The sequence below is a fragment of the Marmota flaviventris genome, chromosome 18 (assembly GCF_047511675.1).
Source record: "Marmota flaviventris isolate mMarFla1 chromosome 18, mMarFla1.hap1, whole genome shotgun sequence".
NCBI classification, from domain to species: Eukaryota; Metazoa; Chordata; class Mammalia; order Rodentia; family Sciuridae; genus Marmota; species Marmota flaviventris.
In genome coordinates, this window is record NC_092515.1 from 28,465,959 (window position 1) to 28,487,994 (window position 22,036).

The window sequence follows — 22,036 nt, forward strand, 5'->3', positions numbered from 1 at the left end:
CCATTCTTGTGGTTGAACATGATGTGGAGTTACATTGGTTGTGTATTCATATGTGAATATAGACAAGTTATGATCCGATGAACTTCTATTTCCCCTCCCTACCATTCCTTCCTTGTTATGGGTTAGCATCCACATATCATAGAGAACATTTGCCTTTTGTTTTTTTTGGGGGGGGGATTGGCTTATATTATTGGCTTATCATATAGCATGATAGTATCCAGTTCTCTCAACTTAACCAACAAATATCATAATTTCATTCTTCTTTATAGCAGAGGAATATTCCATTGTTGTTTCCTTAACTTGGCTATTGTAAATTGAGCTGCTAAAAACATAGATGTGGCTTTGTCACTGCAGTATGATGATTTTAAGTTCTTTGGGTATAGCATAGAAGTTCATTGGATTAGACAAAGGGGAATGAAGGGAAGTGGGGGATGGGAATAGGAAAGAAAGCATCTTGTCTTTAAGAAGTAGGTTTCTTTCTTCATAATGTTAACAAAGACCCTTATGTCTGGCTCAATGTTGCCTTTTATGAGCTCAGGCTAAATTCTTTTTCCACTGAGTGGTTGTGAACTTTTTGTCAGAAGGTTGGGAATGATAAAACAGCTAATAATAATACTCCATTTATCTCATAATGTATACATTTTCATGATTAAAAACTTTATTATCGATCCTTTTCAAAAGACAAATGGGGAACATAATGAAGTTGCTATATTCACAAGCAAGATGCCCAGAACATTCTATGAATTTTCTGTGACTTCTAAATTTCCTAGCTCCTAAAGGTAAATGTTCTAACTAATAATCCTTCTAAAATGTTTTTTAATATACTTGTTTTATTCATACTTTTCTAGTTACTGATCTATTTTAAATAATCAGTTAACAGAATTTAATAATCAGCAACAACTAGGTTAATTTCTCACTAATATCAAATGACATAATGTTTGAACTATAAAGGGCCTAAGAAATAATGTCCTTTACCATTTTATAGAAGAAAATACTGAGGCCCAGAAAAGTTAAACCATTGGCTCAGGATCTCATAAAGAGGGAGAATCAAGACTAATTAGCTGTTCATTCAACCAGGCAAGCTTTATTTAGAGATGGCCAGAACCAAGTAATTATTCAATTAGGTAGGCATAAATCACAGCACAACATTAGAATTACTGATGTCAGCCTTTTGAACTAACTTCTGCATTAGAGCACCAGTTTATTGAAAGGTACAAGAGCAATTTAAGAGGTTATTCATTTATAAAATAATTGAAACATCATTTAGTATAATATTTAGAAACATTTTAATTGTGTTCATAAGCACTGAATTAAAAAAGGGGGAAATATCTAGATATGCAGTTATTTTTAAAAAAATATTTATTTTTAGTTGTAGTTAGACAGAATACGTTTATTTTATTTTTTATGTAGTGCTGAGGATCGAACCCAGGGCCTCACACGTGCTAGGTGAGTGCTCTACTGCTGAGCCACAACCCCAGTCCTAGACATGCAGTTACCTTTATGTTAATAAATATACAATGCTTAATGCTGCGATTATAAATTTTTTCCTATTTAGATATACACATGCTGGGATAGGGGAAGGCAATCAGTAATTCCCGAACAACCACTAATTCTTGGCAGAGGTTCCTTTATATATGCAATTGTATTTAATTTTTATGAAAACAATAAAGCAAATAATATTCTTATTTGAAAGATAAGGACATTAAAGTTTGGTAATATTAACCACCTGGCAAAAAGCCATTAAGGGGCAGGCAAAAGAGTGATTTCACTATCCAAAGCTGTCTCCTTCCATGACTGAAACCGACAAGCATTTCTGAAGGGTTTTTCCAGAATTAGAGATCCAATATTATAGCTACGGAATATGAATCTTCTCTGGGTTGAAAGGGAATGGTCACTACTGGACAATACATCCTGAAATATGACTTTTAACCTCATTTTGAGTTAATCAGATCAGGTATAAAAAGAGTAAACATTTGCTGTAAAAATTTTCAGTTAAGAAAGTTTATTAGTACCGAATAATCCATAATATAAAATTGTCAAGTACTTTTCATAAATAATTTCAGGGTTGGAGGTGGTAGAGATAGAAGTTAGTAGGTGGTAGAGATAGAAGGCATACCAAGAACTATCTGGCTTCAGAACAACACACAAGTTGCTGTAATTCATTATGGTCAGTCTTCTAATACACAAAACAAGAAGCATAGATACGAGGCCTCTTTCTTGCTGTAAGAAATTGACCTTCTTCTACCTTGGTCATCAAGCAGGAAAGCAAATATGTATTCTTTATCACCAAATAGGTGTTTATTAAGCAATATTAAATGTTGAAAAATACAACAGTGGGAATTTAGTGAATTGTGGTATCAACCTATACTTGACTTCACTGTACATTAAAAAATATCTTACTAATATGCACAAAAGCATTTAAAATATATCACTTACCATATTGTTATACTGGTTCACCAGTAGAAATGTAGTGAAATAGTAGGTGAAAAAACTGTCAGTTGTATTCCATTTGGTTTAGTTAATCACTGATTTTGCTAAGTATAAGGAAACTTATTAATATTTTGTCCTTAATACAGGAGTGAATTTTGTTAGTTTCTTGATAAAATGATGTTATTTTCCATAGGATGAGTTAAAGTTATAGAATGTATGTCAGGTTGTACTAAACAAACACTTAAATCTAGGTGCAAAGAACCTTAAAAAATCTTAGGGCAAGTAATTCAATGTCTACATCTCTGTAAATATTTGAATCTATAATCTTCTAAGGCAAAACTTAGTATCTTTATGGGGTGAGCATAGAACTAGCAGTTAGGTTATAATACTGACACTTTGGATTATATAATTTCAACTCTGACAACCAAGAAATTTTTGTGCTTTATTTAAAGGTATAGCAAACCATTATCAGTTATTGTAAATCTAATTTCTTAGGTCAAATTTTATGATATTACTATCAGTACACACAGATAATTAAGATGAGAAATGCTCTAAGTCAGTGGCTGAGCATAAAAAATCTTTTTGATAACATAATTATCAAGAACTTACTTAAAATTAATGCAAAACAGATTACAGACCTAAGAAGCTAAAAATTAGAAAACTTAAAGAAAAAAATAGGAATAAATCTTCCTATCCTTAAGTTGGTAGGCAAAGATTTCTTAGCTATGAAACTGAAAACATAATTTATAGCGTTACAGCCAGGTGCGATGGCACACCTATAATCCCAATGGCTTGAAAGGGTGAGGCAAGAGGCTTGTAAGTAAACTCTAAACAAAATACAAAAACGGAATGGAGATTTGGCTCAGTGGTTGAGTACCCTTGAGTTCAATCCTTGGTATAAAATGTGTATGTATGTATGTGTGTGTGTGTGTGTGTGTGTATATACATATATATATATATATATATGTATATATATATGTATAGTGTAATATATATGTATATATTATGTAATATATACATATATTATAATACACATAAATATATATTATATATGTATATAGATATATTTACAAAAGCAAAATTTGATAAACATGACTTCTTGAAAATTGGATATTTCTGCTTTATGGAGAATCCTTGGAAAACTGGGAATGGAACCACCAATTGACCCAGCTATCCTACTCCTTGGTCTATAACCAAAGGACTTAGAAATAGCATACTACAGCCACATCAATGTTTACCGCAGCACAACTCACAATTGCTAAACTGTGGAACCAACGTAGATGCTCCTCAGTAGATGAATGGATTAAGAAAATGTGGTATATATACACAATGGAATATTATTCAGCACTAAAGGAGAATAAAATCATGGCACTTGCAGGTAAATAAATGGAGTTGGAGAATATAATGCTAAGTGAAGTTAGCTAATCCCAAAAAACCAAATGCTGACTGTTTCCTCTGATTTAAGGATGCTGATTCATAATGGGGTCAGTTCATAATGAGAGGATTAGATGAACTCTAGATAGGGCAAAGGGGAGGGAGAGGAAGGAGGCATGGGAAATAGGAAAGACAGTGGAATAAGATGGACATCATTACCCTAAGAACATGTATGAAGACACAAATGGTGTGACTCTATTTTGTGTATTGTACAACCAGAGATATGAAAAATTGTGCTCTATATGTGTAATATGAATTGAAATGCATTCTGTTGTCATATATAACAAATTAAAATGAAAAGACAAGCCACAGACTGGAATAAAATATTTAAAAATCATATATATGCTACAGGATTTGTATTGAGAATATATGAAGTTCTTCGAATTAATAAGATGACAACCAATGAATTTTTAAAAAAATGGACAAAGAATAGAAATTTCACTACAGAAATTCTACAAATGACAAAGCATTTGAAAAAAACATAAGAAAAAATGCTCAGTATTATAAATCATAAGGAGGATGCAAATAACAGGAACAGAAAGATACCACTACACATCCAACAGAATGACAATATCATTGTTGACAAGGATGTAGAAAAGGTAGAATCCACATATATTACTGATAGTAACATAACATGATATAGTCATTTTGGAAAATAGTTTAGCAGCTTTATAAAAAGTAAGTATACACCTATCATATGGATCTGATAATTCCATTCCCAGTTATTACAGAAGAATAAACAAAATCATCTACGTTGGTTCCACAGTTTAGCTATTGTGAAATTTTGTATATACCTATCATATGGATCTGATAATTCCATTCCAAGTTATCATAGATGAATAAACAAATAAACCCTTTTAAGCACATGTTCATAGCAGAATTATTCATAATAGTCTCAAACTGGAAATAGTCTAAAACAGCCATAAATGGGTGACAGATAAATAAAACGTGGTATTCTCATATAATGGAATACCGTTCAACAATAAAAAGGAAAAAAACTACTAATACACATTATAGCATGAATGAACCTTAAAAACATGATGCTAGCTACAAGGCAGAAGTGTTATATGATTCTGTTTATATAAAACTTCTAAAATTGGGAAAACTACAGAGACAAAAAGTGGATCAAATGATGTCAGCAAAATTGTAGAATTGGTAGCTCCAGGCTCTGGTTCCCTCACAGGCACATTGAATAAACAAGCAGAAAATGACAGAAAACAACTTTGTCAGAACTCGGAAACTGCCAAAGGTTGACAGCAACCAATCAAATTCTGCCTCAAGAAAAAAGGCAACTTGAAAATGAAAACTCAGCATGTATAGGACTCTGTTCAATGTGTGAGGACTGGGTTCTAGTCTGGCAAACCAAACACACACTCCCATTCACAGACACAAACATATACACTCACACATGTGAAATTTGTGTAGCTTTTTTACTTGCCCTTGCCCCTGTGCCTACTTCTGATGTGGTAGCAGTGTTAAAGCAGTAACTTCCCAAGTTACTGGATTCTGAGGCAAAAAAGCAGACCTTATTCACAAGTAATCATATATGTCTGTTCTAGCCTGTCTAGGGACTATCTTGACAACGGACTCAAGGTGCTGTCTATTTCACCTTAACTTTGAACTTAGTCTATGAAAAAACCCTGCAAGGCCTGCAGATGCTTGAGCAAAAGATTTATGGATTAAAACATACAAGTGGCCACTGAAGGCACTACAGGAAAAATTGAGAGAGATTCTTTGGGATATTAGGATGTTTAAGCAAATGCTTATCAAAGTTGAAGACACTTGTACTTAAGAAACATTTGCCTCCAAATTCTAGCTGGAAATTAACCAGAATAATTATTTAAAAAAGAATCATAACACATAGCTTTGCAAATTTTCATAACGTACTTAAGAACTGTATACAAAATGAAATGTTTATGTTTTAATCCTCCACAACCAGTAAAATCTCAATTATGAAAAAAAAAAAGCTCCTATATATGGTGGGAAGGATTTAGATAAATACATGCACATCTAGGTGAGATGCATGCTCAAAATAGACCCGAAAAAATCCTGAGCTTTCCCCTTGGGCTGCTCCCTCGATTCAGGGCAAGTGCTCAAGAGTGCCTTAGCACAAAGCTAGTCTGTAAAGAGTGGAAGAGGTGGTTGTTTGTTTCTCTGTTTGTTTTAATTCCTGATATTCAATAAAATCTCTGCCAAAACATTAGCTATGGGGTAAAGAAACAGACTTCAGGGAATGTACATGACAAGTAGTGCAGTCTATGTAGAAACATTTTTGAGTATTAGTAAACAAATAATCAAATAATCAAAAAGTCAACAAATCTTGGGCAAGGGTGAGAATCTGATTTCTACAGTTACTACATTATAATACTTTTATGTCCAGTTTATAACAATACACCACAAGGCATGTTCTAACTGATTCTTTTCTCATGTACAACATGGAGTTGTTATAATTTGGATTTGGTGAATATAAAATACAATTATATTTAGGTGCTTGAATGCCTCATACTTAATCCATGCTGAATAAATATAAGCTTCATTAATAATAATAATTGAAATTCTAGGAGAGCTAGAATTTCAATCTGGATCTATATGAATCAAAAGCATATGACAAATCTTTAAGAAAACAGTACTAACTCCTATGCTTGATTGGTAATAGATTTAAAATAAAATATGTTATTCTTTAAAATAAAAAAAATATATTTTATAAACCCTCAAAAACTTTTAATAGGTTGGTGGTTTATTTTGAAGTGTCTTAAGGTGTGATCTACTAAATTCATATTCTCTATTAACTTTAAAATCATAAATTATGTCACTGCTTTAATAACTTTGGGTTTATTTTGAAAAGACCATAAGAAATGAAAAAAGCACTTAATTGACATACAGGATGGAGAAAATAAAATTCTTCATATGCAGACTCCTAAATCAAAGGAGAAAAATGGAAAAGAAATCAATAGTGTAGTGAGATCATTTTGTTTTAATTTAAGAAATATGAAGTGGGAGTGGACATGAAGAACTTTTATATTTATTCCTGAATACTTAATAAAGAAAGTATTTGACTACAGAAAGGTCCTAGTCCCAAATGATGGATCACAATTTAGAAATGATCACAGCTTTGAAAACTGACTGAAAATTACTAATATGTGGCTATAATTCTAAACAACTGGAGTAGGGGGAAAATTGAAATCCACAAAGAGAGATCCAGGAGCTTATTTCTAAGAAATGCCTCTCATCTGAACATAACAGTCAAGTGATTTTACTCTTGTAATAACTTGAAATTTGTTATACTCGATAAAGGCATATTCTGCAAACACTACCTTATCTAACCTAAAGATACATCAATATTTAGTGAATTTTGTATTAAAATCACCATTGCTTGTTTTTTTCATAAGTCAACATCAAATTTTATTATTAAAAACATATAAAATACTATAATGAAAATAAAAAAATAGTATCACAAAAAATAAAATAGACAATTTCAGAGGGGAAGGGAAGGAAAGCAATGGTAGGGGAGCTGGCATCGAGTCACCACCGCTTGGCTTTGATTTTTCTCTACAATTTGTAGATATAGAATTACACATACACATAATCGTTTTTTGGAATGGATGACTTGGGAGAATGGTTATAGTATAAAAATTCTAAAAATAATAAGAGAAAAGCCATCAGAAAATGTAAGGAGTAAAATGAAAAGATTTACTATCAAAATATTATATGGTTTAAAATTAAGTGAAATGGTGCAATTGACGAGGATGGTCATGCATTTTAATAAGTAATGTAGAAGAAGGGGTACACAGCATTTAAGAATACAGCTTATGAGACAGGGCCCAAGGTCATTTCCCACCTCTACCAATTCTTTCCAAGCTGTATGACCTTGGGCAAGTTTCTTAACCTCTCTGAATCCCTTTTACTCCATTGTAAAATGAGAATAAATAATATTGTTCATCACAGAGAGGCCTTGAAGGATACTTGATAAAAATATACAATATTTTCAATTTTTTTCCTTATTATGTTGCCCAGGCTGGTCTTGAATTCTGCAACTCAAGTGAATCTCCTACCTCAGCCTATAGTGGCTGGGACTATTGATGTCCACCACTATGCTTGGTTAAGTAAAAAACCTCTTATAAAATGGTTCTTGACATAAAACAAGTATTTTAAAGTAATTTGAAGTAAACAAATATTTGCAATATACTAATCCCCTAAATCCTTTTGATATTATTGATATAAAAAGACCTAGACCTTCCTCTTGATGAAATTAAAAATATGTTAGTTAAATGGGGTAATGTGATGACAGGAGGTTAAGTACAGACAATGTGAATTTGACTCTGTGGGAATAAAAGGGAACTGTCTGTTACAGAACAGTCAGGAAATGGAATTACTTTGTGAAAGTTGCTAAGGAATGGATTACTCTGGATAAAAGACATTCACTTTCATCCATTCATCCTCCATTCATTATGTATCATCTATCTAACCCCCATCTACTTACCTAATTCATCACTTAACTCTTTAGGGAGTGAAGATTAAGCACAGAGGAGCTATACACCTATTTACATACAAGAAATACAACTGTGATTTTATCAATTGATGGGGTATTTACCCAGAAGGAAAAATGCAGAGCTATAGATTGTTGAGAGCCACAGCCAAAGGGGCCCCAGCAAACTTCTGATGATTGGCTCACAGCTGATGATTGGCTCACAGCGGCCCCAGCAAACTTCTAGCTGCCAACTGATTGGCTCCTCTGCAGTGATGCTCATTGGGCTGTTTCCCCGACCTTTCAGACCACGGAGCTGCTCATTGGGGGACTTTTTTTGGCTCTGCCCACGCGACCCAGCCAATCAGCCTCAAGAGCAGGAGGAGTGGGGGAGGTTGAGAGGCTTGTGGAAAGCTGGTGGTGGCAGTTGGGCTCTGAAGGTTTTTCCTGAGGAGCTGTGTGGTTTGGTGTGTGTGTTCTAAAAATAAAGTTCGTTTCTTTTGACAAGTGGCTCCTGAATTGTGCCCAGCCAGACTGCGGCATTAGATGAAAGAAAAGGGGTCAAAATGGAAGCCAGAGTTGTTTGAAAAATAGAGGATATTTAGAAAAGGCTCTTCATAATGTATTCTCAGGCTTCTGACTGATAGCAGAGAATTCCCTTTAGGTACATGTGCCAGAGAGAAATAAATTTCACTACTTTCCAGATATATGTATCTGTAAGATCTATGAATAGGCAAGGTATCTAAAACAATCACTTCCACAGTACTGTGGCAATCAAATAATGAAGAGATATGCATGGGAAGTTAATAGGGAAGTTTTATGGGAAGCTCCACTTATCACAGATCCATTCTACTAATTAGACTTAGAATGACAAAAGTTCCAATTAAGTCATAGATTCTATTACAAAGTACTGAAAATGTCACCCATTAAAATACAATAATGTAACAATATAATATATAACATTATCCTATGGAGTTTTTATGTACTTTAAATATTGAAAGGGCTAATTACACATTCATAATGCCATGCATCATTAAAAATTAAATGCACAGTATAGTTTTGAAACTACAATGTCAGAGGTATAGCTTTACAAAAAGAACACTCTCATCAAGACAAGCAATAATTCACTATATACATAAAGGGTTCAGGGACCTATGGTTCTAGTTTTTCCTCATATTTATGTACTTTAAAAGGTGATGTTAAATGCTGAATATGTATATAATCAAGACTCTTCAGTAGCAATTTTATAATTTTTATATAAATTACTATTTCCAATCAAAAAGTATTCAAAGAATTTATCACATCTTGCATTCATGAGTCACCATGATAAATGCCTCACCTGTGTCTCTGCTACAAAATAGAAACTCAGGGACTTTTGCCATGACAACCACTATTTTGCAATAATCACAATGACAAGGAATGGAAAGGGAATACTCATGAATTGGATTTATTATTTGTTTGAAAGAGCACTGTGAATGTTAGTAGAACACTTTAAGAACATCTAATCAATTTAAGTGTTGTACAGAAATGTATGCACTTAAAATATTTCAATTTTACCAAAAATGTTTTTTCTTGGTGGCACAAAGATAAGTCTTTAAACTGGTTACCTTTAATTTTTTTCATGTGAAAATAAAACTGGCACTATAAGGATACAAAAGGATATTAAGAAACTGTTTAATTAATTGTTTATTTAAATGTTCAATAATAACATACTGTAGGTAATACATGCTGTTGTTCACTGGTCAGAATTCAATAACTAGGAAAAATAAAAAAGAAAATATAAAGATGAGAGTTATAAGTTTTAAGGCTCCAGGATATTTTCTACTGAAATCAGCATCCATCTACTTTAGTGAAATTCAGAACAATTTTTAGTTTAATCACTTAACTTCAATCAAAATAAGCAAAAGTCTCAATATATTAGTCTTCATCATGTGAATGACAGAAGTTTTCATTTAGGATTCTAGTTGAAGGTACTTAAGATGTCCTAAATTTGGGTTCTATTTTCAAAAACCAATAATTTATATCAATGAGAAGGTTTTCCCCATTTAATTAAATCGTTCATTCAAAATTATTTAGTCAATATGTACAGTATAACTGGCACTACTCTGTGCTTGAGAGAGAATAATAAAGAAAGTACACCAATGAATACATTCTAGCGAGGGTACATGAGAAGAATGCATACATACTATGTCAGATGGTGATAAATGTTATAAAGAGGGAAAAGGAGTAAAGAGTCCTGATGGTAGGGCTTACAATTTTAACAAAGCAGCCAAGAAAGGCCTCCAGGAGAGGGTGATAATTTAACAAAATGAGAAGGTGGTGAGGGATGAGCAATGGCAAATGCCTCAAAAAGGAACTATTTGAAGAACACCAAAAAGGTCAGTGTGGCTGAAGAGTTACTTTAGTAAAAAAAGCAAGATGCTTTGAATTATACTCTTTCTTTTATTTATCCATTATTTATTGTCAATCTTCTAAAAGGTAGTTAAAGAAGGATATGCTGGTACCAGAACTGTCACTCCAGAGCTTCTTTCCTGCTTGTATCTTGTTTTGGTATCTAACAGACATATCCAAGCTAACTGTCCAAAACAAAAATCAAAATCTAGGTCATCTTTGATTTTTCTTTTACTCTTCCAACATCAAATCCTTCAACATGTCCTGGCAATTCTGTCTTCATTATACCCAAATAAGACTGCTTCTCTCCATTTCCTGATAATTGCCCTGGTCTAACTTATTCATAGTCTTTGCCTGGTTAATTGCAAGTTCTCTTAATTAACCTCCTCCAAACTTCCAATTACATTTAGATGGAATCTAAACTCCCTACTTTGGTTCTCAAAGTCATAAAAGGTCTTACTAAGGGGCTTCTTTCATTTTTTTTTTTTTTCCCATTGAATATTTGTCCTCAGAACCTTCCCTTAGGGTGCTCCCTCTGCATGGAGCATCCTCCCCTAAGATCTTGTATAATAGCTGAAAGCTCAACTTTCTGGTCAAATGTGACCTTCAACCAGCTACGAAAATTCTTATCAACTTTCTATCGCAGGACATTGCTTTATTTCCTGAAAGCTCTTAACACTTTCTAAAAATGCTTGTTTTTGCTTTTTTTTGTCTTTTCTCCTTCAAGAGAATTTAAACTCCATGAAAGAGTTTAGCTATATGCCAAACATCTAAAACAGGGCTTGTCCAAATAATAGGCACTCAAAAATTATTTTTGAATACTTATATATAGCATAAATCCTTCATTACAAAACAGGAAGAAAACTAAATGGAAGAAAAACTGACAGAAATACATTTTAAAGAATATATACATTGAACTCTAATTGAATTGATGTCTGTACCACACAATTCATTCAAAGATGGCAAAAGTATTATATTTCAGATTCCTTGAACCTAATCCCTATATACCATTTGTTCATATTTCACATACTAAATAGTCTGCATTTGTGTTTACTTGATAAATTCTGACTGGTGGTAAAAGTTATATGATAGTACATTTAAGACAGAGTACCTGAAACTCCACACATTTTTTTGTTTTGTTTTATTGATGATTCTAACTGGAGTTTAGTGTCCTTTTAAAGCAAAAACAATAATAAAAAATGATAAGGGCACTTAACAAAACAGTCAATTTTCAACTATACAAAATAAATAAGTAAAAGTCCACTATTAATTTAGGACTTTGGAATAAAAAGCAACCATAAATGACTCACATAAGACCGAATCCAGAAAGCATAACACCTAGACCTTTCCCCTATATAGCTTTTTTAGATATAATATCACTCATCTAATTGAAGGTATTTGATTTTTAAAATTATTTTGTAAGAGAGAATATGAACATTCAGATCCAATTAGCATACAGACTAAATAGAAAATTTAAATCTTAGTATATGGCTTATTTGATTTACTTTTACTTCTAGATCAAGAGATATACTAATTTAAAACAAAGGGAGTATAATTGCTAAAAAGTATTGTTTTGAAGTAAACATTTCATGGTTAATTTGAAATTAACATTTAAATTTGTACCAGGCATTATGAAGACTTCATAACATAACTTCATTGATTATTTACTGTGCTATGCACAACTGAATTAGATTTGCTCTCAACCATCAATGACAATGCTTTTAAGTCGTTTCCTATCCTCCAATATGTTAATAAATTTGATGGATGACAAATTTTTCTGTTTTCATTAGCTCCACTGTTCATCACAGTACTGTTTATAGATCTGATTGACAATTCTGAGTCTCTACTATCATGCCTGGTACTCTTTCCTGAAGAAGAAAATACCAGATCTTGTGATGATCTGATACATCAGTTAGCACTGGAATGGAATATATAAATTTAAACATTATATTTCAAATGATCTAATCTATAGATAATCCTAACATCCTGTATAATGTTTGATTTTCCTGTAGTTTGGAAGGGTTCCCCCCCCCCCCCAACTATACGTGGGATTGCAAACAGTAAAAAACATCAACACATGGGGCTGGGGTTGTAGCTCAGTGATAGAGTGTTTGCCTTGCATGCGTGAGGTACTGGATTCGATCCTCAGTACCATATAAAAATAAATAAAATAAAGATATTGTGTCCATCCGCAACTAAAAAAGTATCTTAAAAAAAAAAAAAAAAACCAAAAACGTCAACACATTTTCTCCAAGTTTGGTCGTATACCTTTTTATTTTTTTAAACAGAAAAATACACCTTAATTCTATTGATTTTTGTCCTATATAATTTATGACAAACAACTGATTAAAAGAAATTTTTGAATTTGATATTCTGAGCCTAATATATTGTGTAAAGGGAAGAGACATAAAACACGTCTCCTCGAAGATATACACTCCTTAATGACCTCTTAGCTAACAGAAGCATTTATGTGTTGCAGATCTTCCAAGCATGAGGATAAGGACCTAGCACTTTGTCTAGCAGCCAGTAAGAGCTGCTATTTATTGGGTGACTTCTCTGGCTCAAGGACTTCTCCAACTTCTGTAAATGGTAGAAGAAAGAATCAGATCTTGTGATGATCTGATACATGAGTTAGCAGTGGAATGGAATTTTGTGACTTTTGTGAGACTGAGGGCCTGCTAAACTGCTGGTTTAGCAGGCCCTCAGTGTCATCCTCTTGCACTACATTTTAGTATCTATCAATGGTTTCTGACTACCTCTTTAGCATTCCTTTTTACTATCCTTAGCCCTCTCATATATATTTCCTTTGTTGGAGGGCTCATGCAGGTCTTGACCGCTAGGCTCGTGGAGGATTCTCCAACCTGCTTTGGTTTTATTCCATTTAGATTGGCTATATAGTCTTCCAGCTCCGTTGTCTTATCATCATGATTAATATGATAACTATCTTAATATTCAATCTAGCTTTCTCCCCTGATTTACCTGTCTTTATGAATAGTCCTGATTTACCTGTCTTTATGAATAGTATAATCATTCTCTTAATTAGTCACACAGTGTTTTCTTTTTTATCCTCTATAGGGTCAAACCAATCTGCAAATTTACTGATTCATTCTTTGTTAAGTTTCTTATGCCTATCAGTCTATTTATTGATGTAGTTGTGGCTCAAGCTCTCACCACCTCATTCCCTGACCTGTCTCCTGACTGGTTTCCATCCTAGAAAATATCTTAAAACTGTTTCAACCTGACTCTCTTTGGAAATAAAAGGCACCTCAGAGATTTTTATTATCTTCCTTGAACTCTAATTTCATATCCAAGAAACATTACTTTATGCATATCCCTCCAGATCAAAAGATCTCAACTCAACTTTATTTCCTGAAGTTAATAAAAAAAGTTATTAACAAAGAGCTGTTTGAAATTGTTACTACTTCTCATTACTTCTACAGAATAAAATCAACATTTGTTTACCTGTTACTTACCTGATAATCCAAATGTGTTCACAGTTCATTTGTATCTTTCTACATTTTCATAGAAACTCTATTCAAGCCAAAATGTTTTTAGCATTTACTAACCATGCCATTTCACATCACTATAAATTTAGATAAACCTTAGAGATGCTTTCAAGTCCAGACCAAAATTATTTCATGAGGCTTTCCTATCCTTTCTCAGTCTAGAATGATCTATATTACCACATACTTGGGTTGAATTTTTCCTGTGGCATTAATTTCATAATTAACAATGAAATACAGTCCTTTTTTTCCTCCTATATATATCCGGCCCTCCCTCCCGTCCTCCCTCCTTCCCTGCCTCCCTCCCTCCTACCCAGCCACACTCACTTTCTCTTTCTTTCTTTCTTATTCTAGAGATTAAACTCAAGAGCCCTTGACAACTGAACTACATTCCCAATCCTTTTTATTTTGAGACAGGGTCTTGCTAAGTTACTTAGGGCCTCACTCAGTTGCTGAGGCTGACCTCGAATTTCAAATCCTTTTGCCTCAGCTTCTTGAATTTTATTTTTGTACATATTTGTCTTTTATCTTCCCAAATAGATTATAAATTTCTTGAGATCTTATTTGGAGATTCTAGCAGAGGAGCACAGCTATTCATATACTCTTGACCAAAGAATGATCCTCCTTTATGGGGGAAGGTCATCCTCTTCGACAGTGCGTGCAACTTTGGAAGGGACACACATGGAGAAGTGAGGGAGGAAGAGGTCACCTGCCTAGCCAGCCAGATAAGCCAAATCAATTCTGGCCATCCACCGAGGTGACAGAAGACACAGCTAGATCGCCTTCACATCTTAGATTATAAATTCTTAAAGGCAAGGACCTTAACTTAAAAATCTCAGCTTCCTTGCATGGTGTTCAGTAGAATATATAAAGCATAATAGAGGCCCAATTTTTGTAATGTTACTTACAGGAGTTGATGACCTTGAGAAAATACACAACTTTTTCTAAGGGAGTTGTTAATGGAAATCAGAAGATAGAAACAATTTAACATGAGTTTAGAAAATCTCTTATAAAAATCCTAACATTTAAAAATTTATAGGGTAATAAATACCTATTTTGGTTTCTTTATTACCACTCTTGACTATTACTCTTCTGTAATTTACTACTTTACTATTAATGTAACAACAGAAAATAGGGAAAACAGGGAGTAAAAGTAAGATAACCCACTGTTTATATACCCCCCCCCCTTTTTAAAAAAGACAAGTAATCTTGAAATCACTGTTTGAATGGAAATACTTGGAATACTCTTCTTTGATCCAGGCTTCTTCCTGTCACCTATATCATTTATTCAAACATGTGAATTTCTGAAATCATGTTGACTTCTTGGCTGTCAGTCACTTCCCTCATCTTGTTTCAAAGGGAGTGGGTGTAGTAGAAGATGAAGGGCAGAATGCAATTCACAGATGTATTCAAACATATACTTTTCATAGTAAAATGCATATTTCAATATATTAATATTCATAACCTTATTCAATGCCATCTGCTTTTTTGGACTCATTAGTAGTATTTTTGGCAATCTCCAACTAAAAACACACCTTTAAAAGGCATTATCAAGTAGTTATTAAAGGTTTACTGATACATAAAGTTGTTGAAAAGAGGGAAGAAATATTTAGGTTTTTTACTTTGACTATATCCTATGTTCTGCATGTCTTAATACTAATAAGTAAATGTCCACATTTATGATTATCAAAACAAAAAATTTAAATTGAACCTACTCATAATTTTTGTTACAAGCAGAACACTTTATGATATAAACACAATCATAATACATACAAGTTTATTTTGGAGGTTTTTAACTAGGGGATTAGGGGGTCAAGGAGGTCTGTGAAATCCTAGAGAATTATATAGTACATATATGCTTTTTATTTTTTCATAGAGGATCACTCTCAAAGGCATCTGTTATTAATACAGCTAACCAAATTAATCAGTAAACTTTAAAAACAATAATTTCATTGTTTTATTGACTATTTTCAATAAAAACCATAAACCAGGCTCAAGAAATTTACTCCAAACTAAAGTAATACTCAATGAAATAAAGCTAAAATACAGTTCATCATTTTCATCCTATGGAAATATCCACTATATAACATTGTCAAACCTCCTGCTTTAGCTGCCTTGTTCAGTAGTTCAGTGTATTTCCATGACACTGAACATCAAATCGATTTAATCATTCAAGTAGCAGCAACAAAAGATAGGTAAATCCAATAAAAAGATTAAAATTTCTTATACTCTTGCTATGAGCTTGACTCATACTGTGTTATTTACAGTAGACTTGAAGGTGGATATTATTGTCATTCTCATACTATAAGTGAGGAAACTGAGGTCTCTGGGATGGTGACATGTCATTATGTTTTGAGGAACAGGCTGTGGTGTTTGTTAGCAAACTGAAGGAACAACAGGATGAGAGTGAGCTAGGGACACTTTTTAGGTGGTGGTCATGTAGAAGTCTTTCCCATATAATACAAAAATCCTTTTACAGTAACTCTAACAAATGATGAAAGGAATCATATGTTTCAGAAGTTCCCAATCAATGTGAACTTGATTAACTAACTACATAGAATCTTATGAAACCTGAAATCTTAGAAATTGTTATTCCTTAGAATTAATATGTAACTAAAAGTGTTTTTAAATATTCAAGTTTTAATAGTTCAGGTTAACTTAATTTTGTTTGTTTCATATTATGGATATAGAGGTTGAATATCTATAAACTGAAAATCTGAAATGTTCCACAATCTGAAACTTCTTGAGTGCCAACATGATGCCACAAGTAGAAAATTCCACACATGAATTCAAGTCATGGGTTGGCATCAAAATGCAGGCACACTAGTTACATTCTATAAAATTATTTCTAGGCTATATACATGAGGTATATATGAAATAGAAATGAACTTTATTTTCACTGAGGCCCCATTCTCAAGATATGTCATTATGCATGTGTAAATATTCTAAAATACGAAAAAATCAAAAAATATGAAACAATCCTTGTCCTAAGCATTTGGAGTAAGGAATACTCAAATGTATATATGAAAATTCATAATTCCTATTTCTAATTATAGTAATTTCTAATTATTATTCAGAAAAGTTTCAGTATATTTTCTTGTTTTGCATGTCATTCCTATAAAGAAGATCAAGTTCAAACTATTTTAAAAACATATAAGCCAAAAATTCCTCATTATCAAGGAAGTAACCATATGCCATATTGTACTTTAGTATAGGTATCTTTTAAATCTACAATAGTTCTAGAAAAAACTGAAGTTATTTGCTGTTATAAGGAATAACATGACTAAGTCAGAAATAGGGGGAAAATCTGAAAGGCAAAAACAATCTTACCAAAGTCTGCGAATGCTGACTGTCCAACTACCATCATATTTTGAGGTTTTGTAAGTATACTATGGACAGAGAAGTTCCCACCCTGTGAAAGTCAGAAAACTTTGAATTAGATCATCATAATACACTCAACTGTCAAGGGTGAAACAAAGCATTTTAAATTAAAGCATCAAAAAAAGCTAAGACTTCTGTCATATTACAGTAAAATCAATCAACAATCTCCTGTCCACTTTTATCACTTATTACGAAACAAAAGAACCATTATAAGAAAGTATGAATCTGGATTACTTTTTTTTGCTATCAATTCTGGTATAATACCCTTTACCAAATCATCATCATAATTTCAAACATAATAAGTGTATTCTGTGGAAGGCAATAAAAATATATATAAGCATAAAACTACCAGTTAGGAGACTGATGTAAGTCAGATAAAGAATTTTTAAAGGTAACATAGTGGTAGAAGGAAACAGGAAATTTTAAAATCTATTTTACACAATTTATGGTAATAAAATTCAGTCAGCTATATTTAAGAAAAGCTGTTCAGATGAGAGAAGAATTCTATTAATCCATAATGGGCCAATCCAAGATCAGCTTAAGTTTATGTAATAATGAAAAGTATTACAACACCTGACATTGTACTATGCTGAGTCACCTATAGTAAACAGAACTCACTAGAGACCCTTTGTTTCAATGACTTTTTCCAAAATGAAATGGTACACATCTGACTTCCAAACATAATATGCATTAAAAATTGTTTCCTGGGGCTGGGGTTGTGACTCAGCAGTAGAATGCTTGCCTAGCGCATGAGAGGCGCTGGGTTCGATCCTCAGCACCACATACAAATAAATAAAATAAACTTATTGTGTCCAAATACAACTAAAAAAGAATATTTAAAAAATTGTTTCCTTTCCCTTCTATTGTTTTGTTTTTAACAAAACATTGAATTTGGAATTCTGAGCTCCCGTTTTTTTTTTTCCCACTGCCTTTAGGTACTAGGATTGAACTTTGGGGTGCTTTATTATGGAGCTATATCACCAGGCCTTTTTTTACTTTTATTTTCAAATTTTGAGACAGGGTCTCACTAAGTTCTAGAGTCTGGCCTCAAACTTGCAATCCCGCTACCTCAGCCTTCTGAGCTGCTTGAGTACCAAGGTGCCTGATTGAGCTCTTAATTTTATAAAGAGTTCTCTTACCACTAAAAATCTCCATTCACTGATATATTGACTTTGATTTCTAAATCGTACATAGGATGTCTATATATTTGAAAGTTTTTCCTTCTTTATTCCTCTAAGGATATTATAAATCTGAAAGTCAGTTTGTTAAGAAATCATTTCTGACCTTTACAGAGAAAGATACTGGTATAATGAAAACATGAAAATCAAATGCTTGAGCAGAAGGAATAAGATGTGTCCTGTGCCAGGCAATTTTCCAATTATTTTAACACCCCATTATCAATATACAGAAACATGTTTATCCCACCTTTATCTAAATATCTACTATACTTTTAAAATGATTTTTCTGTAGACATTTTATTTACAGAGGTGTATAAACTTCAGGTTTCCCCTTTAGTTCTTACTACATCCTAAGACTGCATTAGGGATATTGTGTTAAAGTTGCTAAATTTCTTTCTTTCTTTTTCTATTTTAGAGAGAGAGGGGTGGGGAGAGGGGGAGGGAGGGAGGGAGAGAGAGATTTTTAAAAAATATTTTTTAGTTTTCAGTGGACACAACATCTTTATTTTATTTTTATGTGGTGCTGAGGATCGAACCCAGAGCCCTGCACATGCCAGGTGAGCGCGTTATCGTTTGAGCCACATCCCTAGCCCAAAAGTTGCTAAATTTCTGACTGGTGTATTAATTGCTCTTGCATTTTAGAAAGATGACTGTACTGTGTGGATACAATATTTCTTGAAAGGCTGAAAACAACTCTCTTAAAAAAATTAGCATTATATGAGATATGAATATCAATTGAATATATTGATAAGTGAATGAATTACTCCAGTGAAGGTCTGTGAAATTTTGTGAGTATATCCTCATGATTCATCTCTATTGAGAAACATTGACAATTATCAAGTAATAGGGTCTTATGTCTAACATGCCATATTTGCAGTGAGCATTGATATAAGAAAAGCAATACTTGTTTCTAATTAATGGAGAAAGAGAACACATACTGTCCAAAGTTAAGTATATGCAGAACACACTATATATTGACATAATTGGGGGAAAGACAATAATTTAATTTAGATGAATTTTCTATCACAACCACTATTTTTCTTCATTCCAGTTGCCAGTGAAAATCTATAACTGAATCCATTCAGATTAGTGTCATTTACATATTTATTATTTGATGAAAATGATTTAATAAACTGCTTCATCCATATGTTATTGCCCTCATTAGATAACACATTTCAAAGTGGAGCATGACTATACTTAATCAAAGATGAAACTGCCATAGCTATTTAATGTAGAAGACAAACATGAGGTTTATTTTTCATTCTGAACCTATATTGAAAACAGAATAGTATGGTCGAAAGAGCATTAGACTTGAGTTTAGATGATATGGGTTCCAGTCTTGCTTTCATTGATAAGTTATTATAACACTCTGGGATAGACATTTACTAATCTGCGTTTTGTTTCCTCATTATCAGAATGGGATATATGTGCTGTCTAATTGCAGGACTCTGGAAAGGGCCAAATTAACAACAGAAAAGGAAGCATTAAAAAATATATCACACAACTGGAAGTTATTTTTATAATAGCAGTCCTATACTTATGATCTGACAGAAATTTTTTTCATGGACTCACCTACTCTGTGGTTTGCCTCATTCTTTGCTATGGTGTTCCCACTGGCCTTTACTGCAGTCCAAAATTGGGCCAACTCACTAGCGGTTCTCCTAAAGCTATATCCTTATTTTTTTCTTTTGTCTATTTAGTTTCTGAAATTATTATGCAACAATTTCAGGATAGATGTTTTAGAGACACATTTCCTACTTCAACTCCTAGTTCTACTCCTTGTTAGACTTGAGGCCTGAAAAAGTTCATTCTTCTATAAGCATCAGTTGACTTAACTCCTCAGTGTGTTTTTACAAGTTTTCTCCCTACCATCTCAGGGGACAAATGAGATCATCCATCTAAAGTTGCTATCATACAAAATGTATTTAGTTAACATAAACTGATATTAGTAGTGGAAATATTCTGCTACCATAACTGCCACCACCACTGAAGAAGCTAACCCACTGCTGTTGATAAGAAACACATTCTGCCATTTTCAGCTTGCATTCAAACCATAAGTGCTATGCTGTAACAAGTATCCTTTTCATTGATGACTGTCAGTGTTCTGGCCTGAATATTTTAGCATTTAGTGTTAAAACTGCTATATTCATAATATTAAAAAATGATCAGGAAGCAAAATGTATTAACTACTATGTAATCCTATCTTTATTCACGTAAAACAGTGGTTCTCAACTGGTGTGATTTTACCCCCACCTCCCTCTCTGAAAAACATTTGTCAATGTCTGCAGATATTTTTTATTGTTACAACTGGGGAAGGCTATTAGCATCTAGTGAGTAGAGGCCAGGGATACTACTAGACAACCTACAATGTAAAGGCTACCTTTCCATGACAAAGTAGCAATAATGTCAAAGTTGAAAAATTCTGAACATAACAGATGTTAAAGAGTCTGGCTTTGCCATTCTTCTTAATTCTTTTCCTATGACACTTATCTACATTTTTCCTTGAATTTCATTTTCACATTTTGAACTACTTGCTTGACATGTTTCTATTCTAAAATATTTGTTCCTACCCCAAATTAGACACTTCTTTTACTTTTTATATTTTTATAAGTCATCAGAACAAAACACAAGTTATCATTGTGTTATTGGTCATCCTTTCTTCTCCTATCTGTCCTTTCTTCACCATTCCCAACACTTTAATCACTCACTTCTTTCCCAGGTTATTGTGAATCCCACCTGAGTTATCTCCCTACCTCCAGACATTCCATGACAACTGATTTGATATGAAGTTTCAAGGTTAATTGAAATAGTGAAAGCTCCATTTATCTGACCCTCAGTCTTAAATTATTTAACAGTTTCTTAAAAGACCAAATTACTTAGTTTAGAAATTGGGCTTTTAATGTTTTGTTTAAATAAATTTTTCTAATCTTACCTTCCAACATCTCTTTCATATTGAGGCCCAAACCAGCCACTTGCTACTCTCTGAATGTATCCCATGTTTCCTGTGCACTTTCTTGCCTATCTCTTCCTCTTTCTTTCTTATTTCCCGTCACTAAAATCCTATTCCTTTGTACTAGCCATTGCAAACGCCATATCTTTCTTGAAGTCTTCACTAATAATCCTGGGGAGGTCAGAAGGACATCCCTTCTGTGTTACTCCTATAGAATGAGGTTTGTACTTCTTATACTAGTCTTTATACTCATTATCTCATAAGCTCTGTTTACTTCTGTGTCTTCCAGAACAGCAGTACCATG

At 33.1% G+C, this 22,036-nt stretch overlaps 1 protein-coding gene across 2 annotated transcripts in view; it reads right to left on the reverse strand.

The window, feature by feature from the left end:
* Positions 1-22,036, reverse strand: part of Itfg1 (integrin alpha FG-GAP repeat containing 1) — a 240,856-nt gene that overhangs the window by 130,727 nt on the left and 88,093 nt on the right. For both annotated transcript variants that reach the window (XM_027939156.3, XM_027939157.3), the window contains exon 8: positions 17,554-17,635. In XM_027939156.3, the coding sequence (XP_027794957.1) occupies positions 17,554-17,635 (82 nt within the window). The remainder of the gene's footprint in view (positions 1-17,553; positions 17,636-22,036) is intronic.